Below are 18,172 nucleotides of genomic sequence, written 5' to 3' on the forward strand. Positions count from 1 at the left end.
TATTCATGAGTGTCATAACACAGTATTCATGATAGGGATAGTTAACACTGAAACAAGTAGTCAATTAATGGATTAGTCACGTTTTGGACTGTTGGTCAAACAAAACAAGCAATTTGAAGATGTCCCCTTAGATTCGGGGAACTTATGACAGGCATTTTTCAGTATTTTTAGACATTTTATAGATTAATCACAAACAAGTGACAGATGAATTGATAATTTTTTGCAGCCGTAGTGATAAAACAACTGACTTCGAACAATGTATCTGGTACAGGTCATACGGTATAATACATGTGCGTTCAGGACAAGCAGTAGTTAAAATAGTTTATAGGCACTCATCGTTTAAGTTAGCACTTCTTGCTTAGCAACCAAAACTTCATACAATCATGGCTTTGTCAGATTTAAAATTTTAAAAAAGTCTGCAGTGAGACAGCGGCTATGATGTGCTCAAGAGGAAAGCACATAAAACAAACACAATATAATGAGAGGTTTTCCAAAAATGTTCCCTGCAATAAAACCAAAAGGTCAAAGCCAATATGAGCAAGTTGTCATCATTCTACAAGTTCATTAGCAGTGCCTGGTATCTCTCAGCACATAAGCTTCTACATCTCACCATCTGTGTGTTTATGTCTTTCATCTTTCTGCTTTTGTTTGTTCCTGTTAAATCTGATGCTTCACACCTACCGACGGCATCAGTCTGTTGTCTTGAGCCGGAACTTCCATTCATTTCAGATTGAATGCTGCCCCTCCATCCTGTTGTGCGTTTCAGGTCAAGCATCCGTTTATCCATCACACGTCACACTTGCATATACAAGAAATGTTGGAAAATCTGCTATTGTCTCAGCCACTAGAAATATCATCATATTAGAAATATCATAATATTTGGAAACAGGTTTTCACATTCATGTTTGCACTGAAATTATTATTTGATTAATTGTTTAGTTGATTGATAATTAGAGTTGAAACAATTAGTTGATTGATCAATTAGTCAATTGTCAGTTTTCTATCATCCATGATAGTAAACTGAATACCATTGGGTTTTAGACTGTTAGTCAAAGAAATTTGACAAAACAATTAATTTGGGCTCTGGGAAATTGTGATGGGCACTTTTCACAATTTTCTGACATTTTATAGCCAATCAATTAATAAAGAGAGTAATCTTCAAATATTATTCAATAATGAAAATAATCGTTAGTTGCAGCCCTATTCATTAATCACAATTCATTAATGAATAAAAATCCAAAATATTTGCTCTTTGCATCTTCTAAAATTTGAGGATGGGCTGCTTTTCTCTTGTTTTTTTGTCATCGTAAATTTGAATATATTTGGATTTTGGACTTTTAATGGGTAGAAACAAGCAATTTATGCATGTCACCTTGCGGAATGGGACATTTTAGAGACTAAATTCATTGATTAAATGTATTAAAATTATAAACAGATTAATTAGTGATTTAAAAAAAAAATCATTAGTCACATCCCTAGTCCGTGTGTACAAGGCATCAAAGGCTTGAATTTAGTCACTTAGTCCCTTATCATACCTGATCTATCAGCTCTTTCTGATTTGTTGCCCATTGCAACAAAGCCATCATAACACTCTCATGTTGATACACACACACACACACACACACACACACACACACACACACACACACACACACACACACACACATCCACCCACACCAGTTACAGCACAGAACTGAAAGATAGACAGGACTTGGGTCAAGGGTCCACAATCCTGTTCAGTCTGTCTCAGAATAATGACATGAAAAGATGACAAGATGATATGTGCTTGGATCTCATATCAGATTCCACAGGGACTCGTAGCAGTTTCACACAAGTTCTGTAGGCCAATTGTGACTGCATGTATATAACGGATGTATAAATTAGCATCAGATGGTCCCAAATCACAAACGACACTTGGCTTTGCTTCCTCTACACATGAGTTTTCCCCTCATGGGTATTACAGTAAAACATGGTTGAAACCAGCCTTAATTTAATTCCATGGAGTGTTAAGCACTAAATATTCTCGCCAAGTGGATTTCTTTGAAAGGACTGTTAGCCTTCCAGCAGTGAAATAATTGGGCTGTCATTCTATTACTGGGGTTTTTCCCCACCATCGCAGGCTGGTGCAATTCTGTGAGGACTTTGCCGATTCCCACTATGTTTTAAAAAGCTTCCTCAGTGAAGGCCCCCTTTAATGTCTATTACCAATTGGCCACTCTTTCGCTCTCTCTAGCTCTATTTCATCTCTTTCTCTCTCATCCCTCCCTCTCTGTGTCTGTCTCTCTTTTTTCTGCTCTTCTGTGCCAGTGCTCAGCAAGTTCATACAACTGCTTTCATGCTTGGAGATCTGTGAAATAAACACAAATGTTGGCCTGGCTCATGGACATGGCACAGAGTGAATAATGATTACATTTTTGGGGCTGAGCTGCAGCTGAGGCAATACATTAACCAGGCTCCTTTCTGCTCGGTGGTGGGACGTCAACAAGACCATCACCATGACGACACAATGACATTCAGGCACACATTTTTCTGCTTGATTACTTTTAACACAAGTGTGAGAACTCACTCTCTCTATTCTTGCATCTAGAGTACAAAACATGTCAGATATGTGCAGTTCTATGTACTGTAAGTGTCATCACAATATGTTTCCTAATCCTACACACACACACACACACACTCACACACCTTCAGCTTCCCAAAAGGCTCTGATAAACATCATCTGATCTGATGTGCAAATACTTAAATTGTGCTTTCAGGAGTTTTTAGAGAAGATTCTCTAAAAACAGCCCTTCATAAATAAGTCGAATCGTCTGTGCTGCCAGGCCTGATATGTGCTCTACTCCCCATGGTATCATTAGCTGAGTAAAACACAGCAGAATTTACATTCCCCAAGGCTCGACTTGACTAATTTAACATCTCTTCCCTTTCTTTTTTTCCATTTCAGAGGAAATCAAAGAGGAATCAGAAAAATTAAGGTAAGAAATTGATTAATTACATAACACAATAAGGCATCGAGGGTCATTTAATGGGTTTTGTCTCTTTTTCTGTGTGCCCAGGCCTTGTAAAATTCATGGCTCAACTGCAAGCCTCCCCATTGCTTTCTCCTGTGTTCAGTCTAGTAAAGGGGATTAGAAAAGTGTGTGTGTGTGTGTGTGTGTGTGTGTGTGTGCGTGCGCAGCCGCTAGTGTGTTTTTGTTTGTGTTTCTCTCCCCTTACCTTCTCATTAATGGCTTTCTTCACGAACCCCTGCCTAATGCTGAACTTATTTAGAGTGTGTGTGTGTGCGCGTGTGCATTTGGTGTGCTCGTGTATGGGCTGCCAAGTAACGTGGGCTTTGGAATGAAATGTAGCATGAGAGCCACCTCTCCTCTTCCCCATCCTTTATTCCTCCTGCCGTTTCATTTTTATTTCCCTCTTACATTTTTATCCCTCACCGTTTTCCCTCTCAAACCCTCCTTCCGTCCTCCATATTCACTCTCTCCAAATTAGCATTACCAGTAACCAACTTCATTCAAATGTTGCCCTTAAGGTTAGGAATTCTAGATCAAAGATAGAGAGATGTAGAAGCTATGTGCAGCCACACCCAACTCACACAAACACTGCTGCTAATGGATTCATCTCAGGTACTTTACAACTTTCACCAATTTTTCACGTTATGTAGATGCCATAGTCTCGCACTTCTACTTAGGAATACAAATATACTTTTTTGTGAGCCTGCAGTCCTATTTAAATGGTTTCCCTTTGTGCATTCATTCTGTAGCATAGTCTCATAAAAGGCCAGATTTAACAAGGACATCTTCAAAATCTCAACAGTAGCGGTGGGCAATATCTATCACAGTATATGTAATTTTATCACTATAGAAATATACATCTTGAAATAATCGATTTTCTGTAAATTCAATTGAGAAACTGTTTATACAGTAGATAAAAGGACCAGATGGTTATTAGCACTGGGGAATACTGGCAATTTAAATGCTGTAATATTTAAAAAAACAAAAAAAAAAACAAAGAAAAACTTAGATATTGATATATAGAGAGATAATGTGTACAATAAAGTGTAAAGTGAATGTGATGACTAAACTAGAGAAAATGCACTTACTGTAAGTGTAACACCACCTGAAAGACCAAGAAAACATTTATGATCTACAAAACAATCTGCGCTCGAATTCCATTTACTCGCTTGTTCTGGAGCTTTCAACTGTATCACACAGTCTTCATCAGTAGATCCAGTTTGCTCAGTTGTCACAGAACTGTAGATGTTCAAACTTTCCCTAAATCTGAGCACTTGTAGGATTTCTCGTTCTCGTGTTGGCTTAAAACAAGTCCAGTAAAAGGAACAGAAAATTGCTTTCTTGCCAAGAGTTAGATGAGAAGACATTCTCGTATCTGTCTGCTAAATATGAAGCTACAGCCAGCAGACGGTTAGCTTAGCTTAGCACAAAGACTGGAAAAAGGGGTAACTTCCTGGAGTCTTATCATCACTGTGAGGTTGCCAGGCAACCAGTGGAGACTCCAGGTGGTATTGATCTTCTGATCTTACCTTTGGTAGGAAAGCAAATACAAGTATTTCCCAAAATGAATTATTCCTTCAACAGTTCCATGACAGCTGAGCAAACTTCAACTGCTGATGAAGACAGCGTGATGATGTGATACAGTACAGTTGAAAGCTCCAGAGCAAGAGAGTAAGTGGACCTTGAGTGGAGACAGGGTTACGTTTAGATATTTGTCAGCTGCTATTTCCAAGGTCAAAGATGAACTGTTGAGCTCAACATTTAAAATACATGTCAGTATTACTATAACTAAATACCAGACGACATTTAATCATATATCATGACATTGATATTGTATTGATTTACTGCCATACAAATCTGTCTTCCCTTCCATGACAAGATACGTGCTGCTAGCTTCAAATGAAGCACCCCATGATAGTGCCAGGGAGTCATAGATCTAGACCTTGCTGTCTGACTAAAACCCAGTTAATGGCCATATTATGTTTTATAAGCAGCCTAAGTCTGACGTTGGGCTGATTTATAAGGGAGAGAGCAGGCGAGCTGACATTAAGCAGGGAGTCCAGGAAAACGCCAGAGGAGAAGAGCTCCCTGCAGACACACACCACAATAGCTGAGAGAGATGGAGGCTGGGTCAAACCATATGGATGCTCCAACGGAGTGGATGCTCTTTGCTCCTCTTGTTGTCCAAAAGGTTTTGAAAATGATGAAAAGGCTGTTAAACAGATTCACATTTTTCTACATTGTTATGTTTATATATTTGTGCTCTAGCTTAGTCCCTCTCTAATTCCTCTTTAATTCATGCTACTCTATGCCTGTTTCCTCTTTTTGTTTTCAAATAGCTCTCTTCATAACATTTTCTCCCCGTTCCCTTCCTTTACAAGACACTTCATCCTTCCTCTCTTCTTCTGTTTCTCTCTATGATTGTGCCCTGCTATATTCAGTGAGGTCGTCCCTCTAAGAAGAGCTGAAGTCATCCTTTTTCATTGCCAAGACATAAACAATGCAACCCTTCCCTCCCTCCCTCTTTGGCTCCCTCCCTCTCTCTGTTCTTCTCTTATTCCAGCAGTCTGGGTGTGGTGGTTGTGCTTGGGGATGCTGTAGACACATGGCTGCTGAAAGCAATGGTCCATGTATTACGTTTATGTGTCTGGTCTTTTAAAAAAATCATAAAAAAAATAGTTTGATTTAAGATTTAGTCAGAGGCCAGGAGATGCTTTGTCAGCATGAACACATGGCAAAGTCTGAGCCTGAATAACAAACCTCTGGGGGACTAGTACCCCCCCTCTCCCGTAAGAAAGATCAAGTGAAAATTTTTAAGCAGACAGGCACTACATTACATTACAGTGCAATAAAGATTTTTGTTACTCTGCATTTGCCCTGAGGAACAGAATGCAGGGAAAGACGTTTTTAGGATTTGTACGTTTAATGTCCTGTTAAAACTGTGGATGAGAAGAGGTTGTTCTGTATAGTGAAACATGCCATTCTTTGCACTCGCTTTTTCATGCACTGTTAGTCATGCCTGGATGTCAAGGGGAGTGTGGTTGTGTCAGGCTGATTTTGAACCCTGCTTCTTTTCCAGTGACTCCTGTTGACAGACTGGACCGTGTGATCACTGTGTTTATCTCACAGTCTATCTCTTTTTTTCTGTTTTGTTCCTTCCTAGTCCGCCCAGTGGAGACGGCAAATCGGGTTCCAGCACTTTACCGCCAATCAAATCAAAGACCAACTTCATTGAAGCCGACAAGTACTTCTTGCCGTTTGAGCTGGCATGTCAGTCCAAATGTCCCCGCATTGTCATCACCTCGCTCGACTGTTTACAGGTCAGTGGCAGGACAAGTTGGACTGCAGAACCCCAAATGTTTGCATAAGTGTTTCTCTATGATAGTCCACTGTATGGTGGGTCTTCATTTGCAATATCCTTTAAGATCTTATGCCTACCTCAGCCAAGTCATGTTAAGAGACATGTGTATGTGTGTGTGCCTGTGTGTTTGTGTGCGTGCTTGCATATGTATCTGCTTTGTAGAAGCTGATAGCATACGGCCACCTGACAGGCAGCGCCCCAGACAACACAGCTCCAGGCAAGAAGCTCATCGACAGGATCATCGAGACCATCTGCGCTTGTTTCCAAGGGCCGCAGACTGATGAGGGCGTGCAACTACAGATTATTAAGGTGCGGCGCTGTCCTCACCTTCTGAAACATCGCAGTTCATTACACAGAAACTTGACCATGTTTTGAACTCTTTAATTCACCATCACAAGCAGATCACTGTATCTTTGTATCACTTTGATATGAAGTCAGTTTTATTGATATCTAATTAAAATAATTTGCAACACTATATGTAGCTGCTTTTTGGCTACTGCAGACAATCCTGCTGAACCACTGTTTGAAGACAAACATTGTTTTAGCTTATGAATCAATATGTCATTTGAAAAGACTAATTTAGTTGGTGTGTAATGATGTGATAATTTACAGGGTGATTTAAGTGTGAACTGGAGATTGTAGTACTCAGTAGCTATTTTGCCCATCTTCCACACCAAAGTAAACAGTGTAATTGTATTTGTAGTATTTGTATGCCCTACACTGATCTAGCCTGAACGGAGGCATATATAAAAATATAATTTTGAGTCGTTTAGATTGATTTTTTTGGTTTGTTTGGTCTTCATTGCTGAAGAATGCCTGTGAGTTGCAAAATGTTGCCACTAAGGTAGAAGAGTCATTTAGCGCCCAAATAAAATTTAGAAGCTGTTTATCATCATAGCTTTATTGCTGACCATAGGCATTATTTGGCTCAACGCCTCAAACCCCTCACAAGCTGTAAAAGCCTCTTATTGTCAGTGTGATATGAATTGTAATACTGCTGCAACTTATACAACATGAAAGTGTCTAAGCCACCATAGTTATTTTTTGCTTACATATTCTTTATTTTGTTGCTAAATCTGTTTTGCTGGATTTTTATCCTGTAAGCATGTCAAATTTCCAGAGTATTTATGGAGTACAGGACAAGTGGGGAAATGGCCTTAGAGACATATTGACATTTGGCAAGTGGTGAGGTTACATGTTCAAATTTTTCCCATGGCCCATCTGAAAAACTTTAAAGTAACTTGTACATAAAGTAATGTAATGTAAATTACAAAAAATCAACAGTGGTGTGTTGACATTCTGCTTTATAAATGGTACTTTTTGCACTTATATTGTATGTATTTATGAATATGTTTTTTTTGTGACCTGCAGTAACAGCAGAGAAACATAATTTAGAAGGCTGGTTAATCTCTCCCCTGTCCTAATTGGGTCAGTCAGTGACCAATCAGCTGGCCGGAGTCAACCAATCAGAGGAGTATTGGCACTGACTTACTGTCAAACAAACTTATTCCTTGTACAAGATACAGTTTTGGTGACCACACGTATCGGTTTGATGTTCATCTCAACCTGCCTCTGCCAGTTTGACACCTCCTGTCTTCCCTTTCTTTACTCTTTCTTCCAGGCTCTGTTGACAGCGGTGACCTCCCAGCACATAGAAATCCACGAGGGCACTGTGCTGCAGGCCGTCCGCACGTGCTACAACATCTACCTGGCCAGCAAGAACCTCATCAACCAGACCACAGCCAAGGCCACGCTCACACAGATGCTCAACGTTATCTTTGCACGCATGGAGAACCAAGCAGTATGTCCAACCCTCTGGAAAAATTCACTTATAACACACAGAATGCTGTTTATGTAGAAAGACATACAAAAGTGAGAGAGAGGCCAATTCCTCCCTTGAGCCAACCAATTAGACACTAAACAAAAGCCAATGTAGCTGCTTTAAGAATCAAACAAACTGCAATCTTTAGGCTCAAAAACCTGTGATGTCGCAGTTTACAAATGCTGCAACAAATTAGCAATATGTAAAACTGTTTTGGCATGGAGTCAGACTGGATTGTAATATAATGAAAGACATTATATGCTGTGGCAAAGCTTTCTGCTTGATGGTTTACTCAAACCACCTATTCCTGATTTAATTAAAGTCTACTGTTTGCTTTGTGTCCAGAGGGACATTTTAGATGTTGCCTTCAAAAAAAAAAGCTTGCTCTAATGTCATCTTTTTCTTTTTGAATGACACTTTTCCCCTCCTCACCTGCCTCCCTCCCTTCCTTTTGGACACATAGCTTACAAATCACAAGCTATCTTGGTCTCTGGCCTCCAGAAAGCGTGACCGCCAGGTAAAGCGTGCAGGACTGCCGTGACTTGCCTGATCAGAACTCTTAAACTCTTCTTTTGTCTATCTGTGTTTGTGCATTAAGCTTTTCCCTCATCCATTCATGCACTCATCCGTTCTCTTTCTTTGCTACTCCACTGCACAGGAGCAGGTATGCTGTGTACTTTCCCCACCATATGCTTGCTGTGGCTTTTGTTGACTTTCCTACAAATCATCTCGCTTTCCTGCACCAATTTACATTTTAGTTTACATTCACACCTGGGCGTGGTAAATGTTTTATCGCAGGTCAGCTACGCCTGTCTCATTTCTGACAGCTTTTTGTTGTTTTGTTTCTCCAAAGGCCTAATATAGTTCTTTTAGAACAATGAGCGACTGGTATTGAGTGAGACACAGACGGAAGCAGTCAGGGGTAGAGATAGAGACAAGGCAGACTTTGAGGCACAGGCCTATTGTTGAGTTGTCACTGTCTGCATAGAGCTGCTGCACAGGGAGATCCACTTTCTGTGTTTGTGTGTAGATGTATCCTCCTGACTGCAGCTCAGCATGGTATGATCACACACACACACACACACACACACACACACACACACACACACACACACACACACACGCGCGCGTATGCACACACAGTGTTTGTCTCGCTCACTCTCACACAGACTCAGCCTTCACTATACGACTGAGGTGGCATTTAAATAATGAGCTTAGTTTGTTTGCGCTGCCTCGCCTGTCCCCCCCAGCCGAGGTGCGTTGTCTGGCCTTGTTACTGTTGCTCATATTCAATACTAATTGTTTCATTCAGAACGCTCTGTCATTGAATTGAGTTGCTTAAATTTAAATGTGACAATAGCAGCAGGCTCATTTAATTAGAGTCGAACAGCTTCTGAAAGTGTGGTTTTAAAAACAAGACATAGTGGGTTTAATAAAAGGAGTATGAAGTAGATGTGAAATGCAGTTTTTGGTTTGCCTTGTGAAAGGAAAAAGACTTCCTATGAAGAAACAGATTGTATAATTGTGACTTGTGGCTAGAAAGGAAGATGAGACTAAGTACTTCACTGAAACAAATTCACATTTGCCATAAGTGTCCCTGCACTTGGAAGATTTATATTGTTAATTACAGTTATTAATTGAAAAGCTAGTCTGCTGTAGACAGAAGGATCACCATCCATCACCACTGTTTTGTAAATGTGTCACACTGTTTATATTTCCATCTGTAACTCATGTCTCTCTTTAGTTACTGTGCTTTTTCCTCTTCAAATCACTCAAGTCTATAATTTGTTTTTTTTTAACGTTTATGCCCAACAAATCTACAAATGCACTTGGATTGAAAATGCACCATGGGCTGTTTTAGCTTGGCTGAGAGAACTTCCACTGCTTGTAATTGTTTGCTCTCTTTTTTTGGAACTTGTATTGGTGTGTGCTATGAAATTGTGAAGTGTGTAACTGTGTGTATAAGTACTTCTTCCCTCTAAGATCAGCAGTAGAGATAGTTTTACTCTGCTCAAAACCAAACTTTACCTGTGCCATGAAGCAATCTATTATCTGAAATAACACAATATTCACCAACATCACATATTCTTTAGGCCACAGCTGTGTGCAAATGTCTTGTGACCCACTTTTAACTCATGACCTACCAAGCTAAAGCATAGCAACACTTTCCAGTACTCCATATCAGAAGCAGTGGAAACACATGTCAGCCATGACACATCAGCCAGGACATGGCTGAATGAGCCATTTTCCACTAGAAATACCTTCTGCCACCAGCGGACTAAAATAGGCCCAGTTTACACGAGCCAGCATGAATCGATTCCACAATGTTTGTCTCATCGCTGTTTTAGTAGCATGTCCTACTTCCTCACTGAGTGTGTATTCATATACATTTCCATAAGAACACACATCTAGTGTATGCTGATGCACTCTAGATGTTAAAAAAACATCTTGAAAAAACATGTAAGAACCGCTGTCTTTTGCTCTCTGCTTTGACATGTGGAAGTGTTGTGGCTCTGCTTTGGGTTCACTGAGCCCTCAGGGAATCTAGACAGGTTGTTCCAACTTGTAATTGCTGTTATGAGTTTATTTACATAGTCTTAACCTGTCTTTTTCTGTGTGTGTTGCATGTGTCTGTTCTTTGAATGCTTTTGCTGTTCTTTGTGTGTACTGTCTGTGTATGTGTGTTTTTTTTGTTTGTTTTTTTTGTGTGTGTGTGTGTGTCCATCCCACTCCCTCACAGCTGCAGGAAGCAAAGCAGCTGGAGAGAGAGCGTCACCGGCAGCACTCCCCGGTTACCCTGCACACCGAGCCAGACTCCCCCCAGCTCCAGACTCACATCCACCCGCCGGCCAAGGGTCCAACACAGGAGGCAAACGGGCCGGTCACCCCTCCAACTCCCAGCATCACCATCCCATCCACCCCGTCCACCCCCTCGACACCCGCCCCGGAGGGCAGCAGCAGGTCTGTGTCTGGGGAGCAGGAAGAGCAGAGAGAGCAAGAGGATCAGGGGGGGCAGGGGCAGGTCTATGAGAACCCAGATCCAGAAAATGGTTCTGACTTCTGCGTGGCTGAAAATGAACAGACTGAAGCAGATCAAGCCACCGCAGCAGCACAAAGTAAGACTGCTTAAAGGGATTTATTTTATTGTTCTGTATGTTTATATTCTGTATCTTGAGTTTCCTTAATTGCTTTACTTTTGTCAACCAACAGACAAAGACAAAAATACTACCGCATGATAATGACCCCATTGGTTTGCATTTTTGAATTCACCTTTCACATGTTACAATATGTTCTGCCCTAATATCCTGTTTTAACAAGTAAAAAATGTCAATATTCAGAAGCCAAATGCTATTTCAAAATGCCGTTTAATTGTGACTTTAAACTAATTAGGTCTCCATACACACTTGATAAACAGCCACAGAAATGATCATATTTTAAACATTTCATATCTGTTGAGCTGTATGTACATTCTGGGCTGGTATGTTTGCTAATAAAAACATCTAGAGTTACAATAAACCCCCTGAATATGCACGATTCCTCACTCTTGACATTTTGTGCAATTCATTCAAAGAAAAGAAAGCAGCCAGAACCAGTGTTTACTGTTGCAAACATTTGATACCGCATTCAGCACTACAATGGCTCATTCACTGAGAGAACTGGTGTAGAATATGAACTGTGGGATTTAAAATAGTCTGTCAATCACATTGTAACTCGGTGCATGCTGGCCCAGAAAGCACTATGCTTAGAGCAGAACGAATGTGTTGATTGCCCTCTGCACCTTTTTAGTCAACAAAGAGAAAGAGAGAGTGTGTCTGTGTGTTGTTCAGATGCAGCAGCCCAACAGCATCCAGAGGCAGGGGAGGAGGAAGACGAGGAGACTCCAAATTATGAGGAGAAAGCCCAGGAAATCGTCCAGAGTATTCTGCAGGAGGTGGTCAATACTGTTGCAGGAGGTGAGATGTGTTCTGTGTGCAGTAAGAAATGTATATATGAAAATGTTTGTTGTTGTTTTTTTTATAGACAGTGTCTAATTATGCTCTGAGAGTGTCCTAAAACCATGTTTATCTCTATTTATAGGCACATTTGTAATACTAATGTTGTAGGTGTCATTCAACCAATTTCGAAGGAAATAAAAGCACAAGTCCAAAAGAAAGGATTACTTGAACAACCCGCCTTAAAGTAACTGCAAAGTGAGTGTATTTGTCAGGGTGCATTAGCAGCTCAATGAACAGTAAGTTTAAGTACTTCAGCCGCAAACACCCCTCTGCTCTTTTTTCGGGGCAGCTCCTATGAGCCCTTTTCAGTTTGCTCACCCTTTGTTTGCTATCTTTGACATTTCTGTAGAATACCTTTGCAAAATTTTATGCAAAACTAACCCTTACAAATTTAGTGATCTAGCAGAATGCAACTCAGCCGTGGGATCAGCCACACGTATAATTTCTCCTCCTATTATATAGAAAAAAGAGAAAGGTTCACTTTACTGATTATACAGTGCACCTCAGCAAACAAGTGACAAGCAAACTCTGCTTCCAGGCTGGTGTCTTTGTTTGCTAAATAACAAGCACCTCTCAGGGTACAAAATGTGTCTGAAAGGAGATGCAAAAGTCTCTAAACCCGGCCCTCTGTTAAGAAATAACAGCCTAAGTTCCCGGGAAGCTACACTATAATTTTAGGTCAGGTCAAGCTCTCTGACGTTCCCTTAGATGCTGACAAAAAGAAGGCAAAGCATTCTGTCTGTGTGTGCAAGAAGAAAAAGCCTTTATTTTTCTATGGCTGCAAAAAAAGCTTTATTAACTTGCATGCACAAAAAAATAGTGCTTTGGCTTCCTTTTTCAAATACACTTTTACCCCTTGAGCAGCAATTTGACAAACAGGCTTTAATGGTCGGTCAGAACATTGCGCAGAAATGCACTCTAGTATCCTTTCTTAACCTGAAACTCTTTCTCCCTTTGTACTTGACCAGAATGTCATGTCAGACTCCAGACTAAGATCTGACAGTTTAATGTTGCCTTGCCGGTCATAAAACATGTAGTTCTGGTAGAGGATATTTTAAGGTGTTTAAGTATCTTCATATTGAGTGTGTCAATGCAGTCAATCCAACTCCTCCCTGCTCCTGTCATCACCACAGGGCACTGCTTGGACCCCACAAACCTTTGCTCTGACACCAAGGAGTCTGGTGGCGAGGGCGAGCCAGCAGAGTCGGAGCCAGCTGAAGCGGTGACAGAGGGGACCCAGAGCTCCCTGGAGGACGAGGGCACCCTGGGTAGCGACAGCGAGCACGTCCATGCCAACGGCATCCCAGGCACGCCTATTTCTGCCAGCTTCACCCCCTCGCTGCCTGATGACAGACTGTCTGTCTCGTCCAATGACACTCAGGTGAAGGACGGACCAGAGTTGTGGAAACCACGCATGCTAATGATTAATAGCACCTTACGTGTTTGTGATAAGTTTAAGTCAAAGATCTACTGGTTAAAGTAAGAGAAAAACAGCAGAATGATGTTTTAACGTGTTTCGTATTTATGTGTTATGATTGTTAGCTGGAGTTCACCCCTGTCTTCAAAAATATTTAATTATTGTTTATGATTTAACATTTTGGCACGCTGAATAGCTGTACTAGCTGAGAGTCAGAGGAAAATGATCTACTTGATGTAATCAAAAGACAAAATAGTGAAAAAGATTGTCAACACTTTGAGATTGTCAAGACTGTGAGGACTGTTAATCACTAATGAAGGTTAAACAAATCTAATAGACCTGGAGGCTTATAATCAAACACTTTTTTGTGATTGGTAGGCTGGTGGAAGTGAGATTCAGTGAACGAAGATTTTGCTAACTGCACACTGATTTGACTATTTTTGTTGCTCTGTAGGAATCAGGAGCAGCCCCCGGCCAGCCACCAGGTGCAAAATTTTCCCACATCCTCCAGAAAGATGCCTTCCTTGTCTTTCGCTCACTGTGCAAGCTGTCAATGAAGCCGCTGTCAGATGGACCACCAGATCCGAAGTAAGAATTCATCCCATGTAGTGTGCAAGAAAGGGATTAAAGTGTTACTTGCTTGGTCATTTTTGTTTAGTATCTCAGTTTCCAAATCTGTGTCTTGTGCACAAAAAGTGAAAGAAATATGCTTTTACACAACCTAAGGCATGCGTAGAAACAGGTTGTAGTCTGACATAGAAATAACACAAGTGATAGTGAGTGTTTGGTTGGGGTTGTGAATAGCTGTATACATTTACCTTTCTCCAACAACATGGATTCACTTCCCAAATTTGTACAAAGAATAATTTGAGTGAACTCTACATTTGTAATGGTTTGTGAAAGTCTTTTACTATTTACTCCGATAATAGCTCATACCTCCTCTTACCTATCAAGACCATGCACTTTTTTGTTGTCAATTGCTTTGGATTTAAGTTGAAATGATTAGCTGATTATTTGATTAGTCGATTCACAGAAAATTAATCAGCAACAATTTTGATTATCAATTAATAATTTAAGTAATTTGACTATTTAAACACCATGGGCTCTGAGAAATTTTAATACCACCAAATGTTAACCCTTCCTTTAACCATTGCTGCTTTACTTGCCTAAACATTACCAACAGCAAACTTTTACACTTGATAAGCAAAAGAAAGCAGAACTTCCACTTCATGGTACTGCCGTATAACCCAGTTCATAGTGGAGGAAACCTAATCATGCACATAATTTGTGCCAATAACTTGCAATCACTATTTTAAGTGCTCATTCACAAACTTGTTTGAGAATTTGTTCTGTCATTTAGATATTTTCCAACTTTTGTTCCTAAACGGAAGGTCATATTCTACTCTGAAAACCTAGCTGTTTGTTAAATGGCTGATGACTTTTGAGAATAGTAATATGTTCTACAGTTAGTCAAGCCACTGTGAAAGATGCCCCTGTTTTGCCTCGGTTAATATATGTGTGTGTGTGTTGGGTATCAGAATAGATGTGAGTCATGGTTTATAATGAGGATTGCTCCAGTGATAACAGCAGTGTTTTGATAAATGGTGATGAAGGAGACAATGAGGCATCGCTCAGCATTTTCTGAATCACTTCCTGGTTTCATGAAGCGCAGAATCCCTTTTAACTGTTTCCTTTTTCAAAGCACCAGAAAGCAGAAAAATAATCTGATTTTGCCATCATTCAATATTACTTCTGACCATGCTCTGCTTTGCAAAAACAGGAATGTGATTGGCTCATCCTGATAGCAGTAGCTTTTGTGAAACAGGATTTCCTGCATCTGGTTTCTATTATAACTCAATTCACACAGTGTCTGTGGGGTGTCTATGATATTTGTTTGTCTACTTTTTTATATATCTAATCTTTTCAATTTTTTATGTCAGTTGGCAAAATATAAGCTCAGTCTATTCTTGAATAGCGTTCGGAAATGAATGTGGTGGAAATGCAAGAGAGCAGTGCGTATGCGTTTGTGTGTCTGATAAAGGCCATGTCAATTTCCTCAACACTGATGTGCCATGTCACTGCCAGACAGAAACCTTTTACCCTCCTTACAAGGCTCCTCTGCGAGATATTTCACTCTCTGTCATACACACATACAACACAGCGCAGAGGCTGAAAAGCTGCATTATTATTAAGTCAACTATCAGAAACTACTTTATATCTTCATGGTGTACAAAATGTACGAAAATGTCCTCTGTTGTCAAATTGATTTTCACATTAAGGGTTGATTCAGGCAAGTATAAAAGTTGTACATGTATTGAATATATCCTCTTGACCATACTGTTGTTAAATCATTACCATACTGTGTTTAGTTAAGTTATTGTGGTTCAAAAATACTTTTAAAATGGTATGAAATGAAGTTACTAATCCTTACTAGAACAATTGGGCTTAATTACCACGTCAGCCTCTATACTGCCCCAAAAAGGCTTGTTTGATTGAACGTGCGCATGTAACAACATACTCAGTGTCCTACTTCCTGGTCTTATTATGGGTAAGGTTGTCTTTTATACAACACATAGGTTTTAGATTTGTTTGTGCATCCCGTTACCATCACTTAATGTACAAATGGCAATAATATACATATGGTATTTTACTTTTAACAGTTTCTCAAACTATTGATAACAGTATATTACCAATAATTCTTTTTTCTCTTTCTCTTTTGTTTTTCTGGCTCTATAGACAATTTACCATGAGAATGAATAAGTACGTTACGTAAGTAGCCCTTTTGGGGGAGAAATAAGTCCATATTTTTGGGCACTTGCAGAAGAAGAAGTGACACATTTTTGTTGTGCCACATAAATCCTACTTTGTCTGCTCGCCAGAGATGGAAGACATTGCAGAGAAGCAGCCAATCTCAGCATATAAAGTAGCTGAAAGTATGTTTTTTGAGCTCCAGTTTTTCTGTCCTGCTGCTGCAGAAAAACACTTCAGACAAGCTGAGGCTCTATACGCAGAGGAGCTTTGATTTAGTTGCCCTATCATTTCTTTGATGGCTGTTGAAGATTTTAACTCTCAGATGGAGAGAGATACAGTATGATGTGGTCTCAGTGTGCATTACACTGCTGCTTCTTTGAGGTGTAACTTTGCTTGAAGGACAGATCATTTGCCCGTAATTACTTGAGTTGTTTTCATGAGAGTTTGAATTGAATGTATTGTATCTCTGAACTGTTTATACTTATCAGATTGGATAATGTGTTCCCGGAGTCTTGAGCAGATGGCTGGAATAAAGTTGTTTTATGCAGGAAGCAGCTTCATTCTCAAAGGGTTAAGGTTCTCAGTACAGACTGACTTCAAGATAATATTCTTCAAGAATTTGACTGTTTCTTTCACTTATATTTAATTTTGGGGAGTAGATGCCAACATACTATAATATTTTGCATTCTAGCAGAACCTTTTCCCCTGATTTTACACGAAATAATTTTTCTGACAAAGCTGTGTTACATGCTGTCTTTACATACATGGAAGCACTGCAGGAACTTCCTCCTCTTCTCTCCCCCTGCCTTAGGTCCCATGAGCTGCGATCAAAGGTCTTGTCCCTCCAGCTGCTCCTGTCCATCCTGCAGAATGCCGGGCCCATCTTCAAGACTAATGAGATGTTCATCAACGCCATCAAGCAGTACCTGTGTGTGGCCCTGTCCAAGAATGGTGTCTCCTCCGTGCCTGAGGTTTTCGAGCTCTCACTCTCCATTTTCCTCACTCTCCTCTCCCACTTCAAGACGCACCTCAAGATGCAAATCGAGGTAACACACTCACTACCGCATCTTGTGCTTATCAAGAACATTTCAGGTTTTATTGTCAGCTTTTCAGACTTGGTGTGGAAAGGTAATGACAGAGATATCTGTTGGGGGTTTTTTTTCAGGCTAAGGCTTAACACCTAATGTAGTTTTTGAACAACTTCTAACCTGCTACAGACTGTAACTCAACACTTTCTGCAGGTGCTTCATAATAATCCGATATCTTCACTGGAAAGATTTTAATGTGATGCAATGAAGGCCATCCATATTCCCAAAACACACACTCGCTTTCTGACAACTGTTACCTGCTGCTCTCATTCTTCAGCAGCGTGCTCTCCATGTGGTGTTTTTCATGTTTTTTTTTTCCCCCACCTTTATTTCAATTCATATATGCAGGGAAAACCTGATGAACTAGTTGGCTAAGTACTAAAGCTATATTTATATATCCACCCACCACTTCTTGATGAGAAGCGACAGTTTCACACCTTCTCTTGCAGCTGACAGTCTTTCTGGGAAACATGGGAGATTAATGACTTGTGGAAGTGGAAGATTGAGGGAAAGAGGGTTACAAATTACAAAAGCAGCAATGTATTCTTCCTTTAAATATCAGTTTCTTCTTGTGTGTACTCCTTTCACAACAAGTTGTAGGTTTATACTTTGTGTATCTATCTATCGATCGATCGAACGATCGTGTGTTTGTACATGTATATAATATAGAGAGATAGATAGATATAGAGCAGCCTCTCCTCTTGTATGGCTGCTGTTGTTTCTCATT

General features: G+C 40.1%; 1 protein-coding gene across 5 annotated transcripts in view; it reads left to right on the top strand.

Moving 5' to 3' along the window:
* Window positions 1–18,172, top strand: part of arfgef1 (ADP-ribosylation factor guanine nucleotide-exchange factor 1 (brefeldin A-inhibited)) — a 51,656-nt gene that overhangs the window by 15,362 nt on the left and 18,122 nt on the right. The window contains exons 2-12 of one of the 5 annotated variants that reach the window (XM_044175602.1): window positions 2,945–2,975; window positions 6,175–6,331; window positions 6,535–6,681; window positions 7,994–8,173; window positions 8,658–8,711; window positions 10,935–11,310; window positions 12,022–12,147; window positions 13,323–13,570; window positions 14,061–14,194; window positions 16,343–16,375; window positions 17,169–17,403. In XM_044175602.1, coding sequence (XP_044031537.1) covers window positions 2,945–2,975; window positions 6,175–6,331; window positions 6,535–6,681; window positions 7,994–8,173; window positions 8,658–8,711; window positions 10,935–11,310; window positions 12,022–12,147; window positions 13,323–13,570; window positions 14,061–14,194; window positions 16,343–16,375; window positions 17,169–17,403 — 1,721 coding nt within the window. The remainder of the gene's footprint in view (window positions 1–2,944; window positions 2,976–6,174; window positions 6,332–6,534; window positions 6,682–7,993; window positions 8,174–8,657; window positions 8,712–10,934; window positions 11,311–12,021; window positions 12,148–13,322; window positions 13,571–14,060; window positions 14,195–16,342; window positions 16,376–17,168; window positions 17,404–18,172) is intronic. The other 4 variants (XM_044175603.1, XM_044175604.1, XM_044175606.1 and 1 more) reach the window with 4 other exon arrangements.

Source organism: Siniperca chuatsi, linkage group LG19, assembly GCF_020085105.1.
Source record: "Siniperca chuatsi isolate FFG_IHB_CAS linkage group LG19, ASM2008510v1, whole genome shotgun sequence".
Lineage (NCBI taxonomy): Eukaryota > Metazoa > Chordata > Actinopteri > Centrarchiformes > Sinipercidae > Siniperca > Siniperca chuatsi.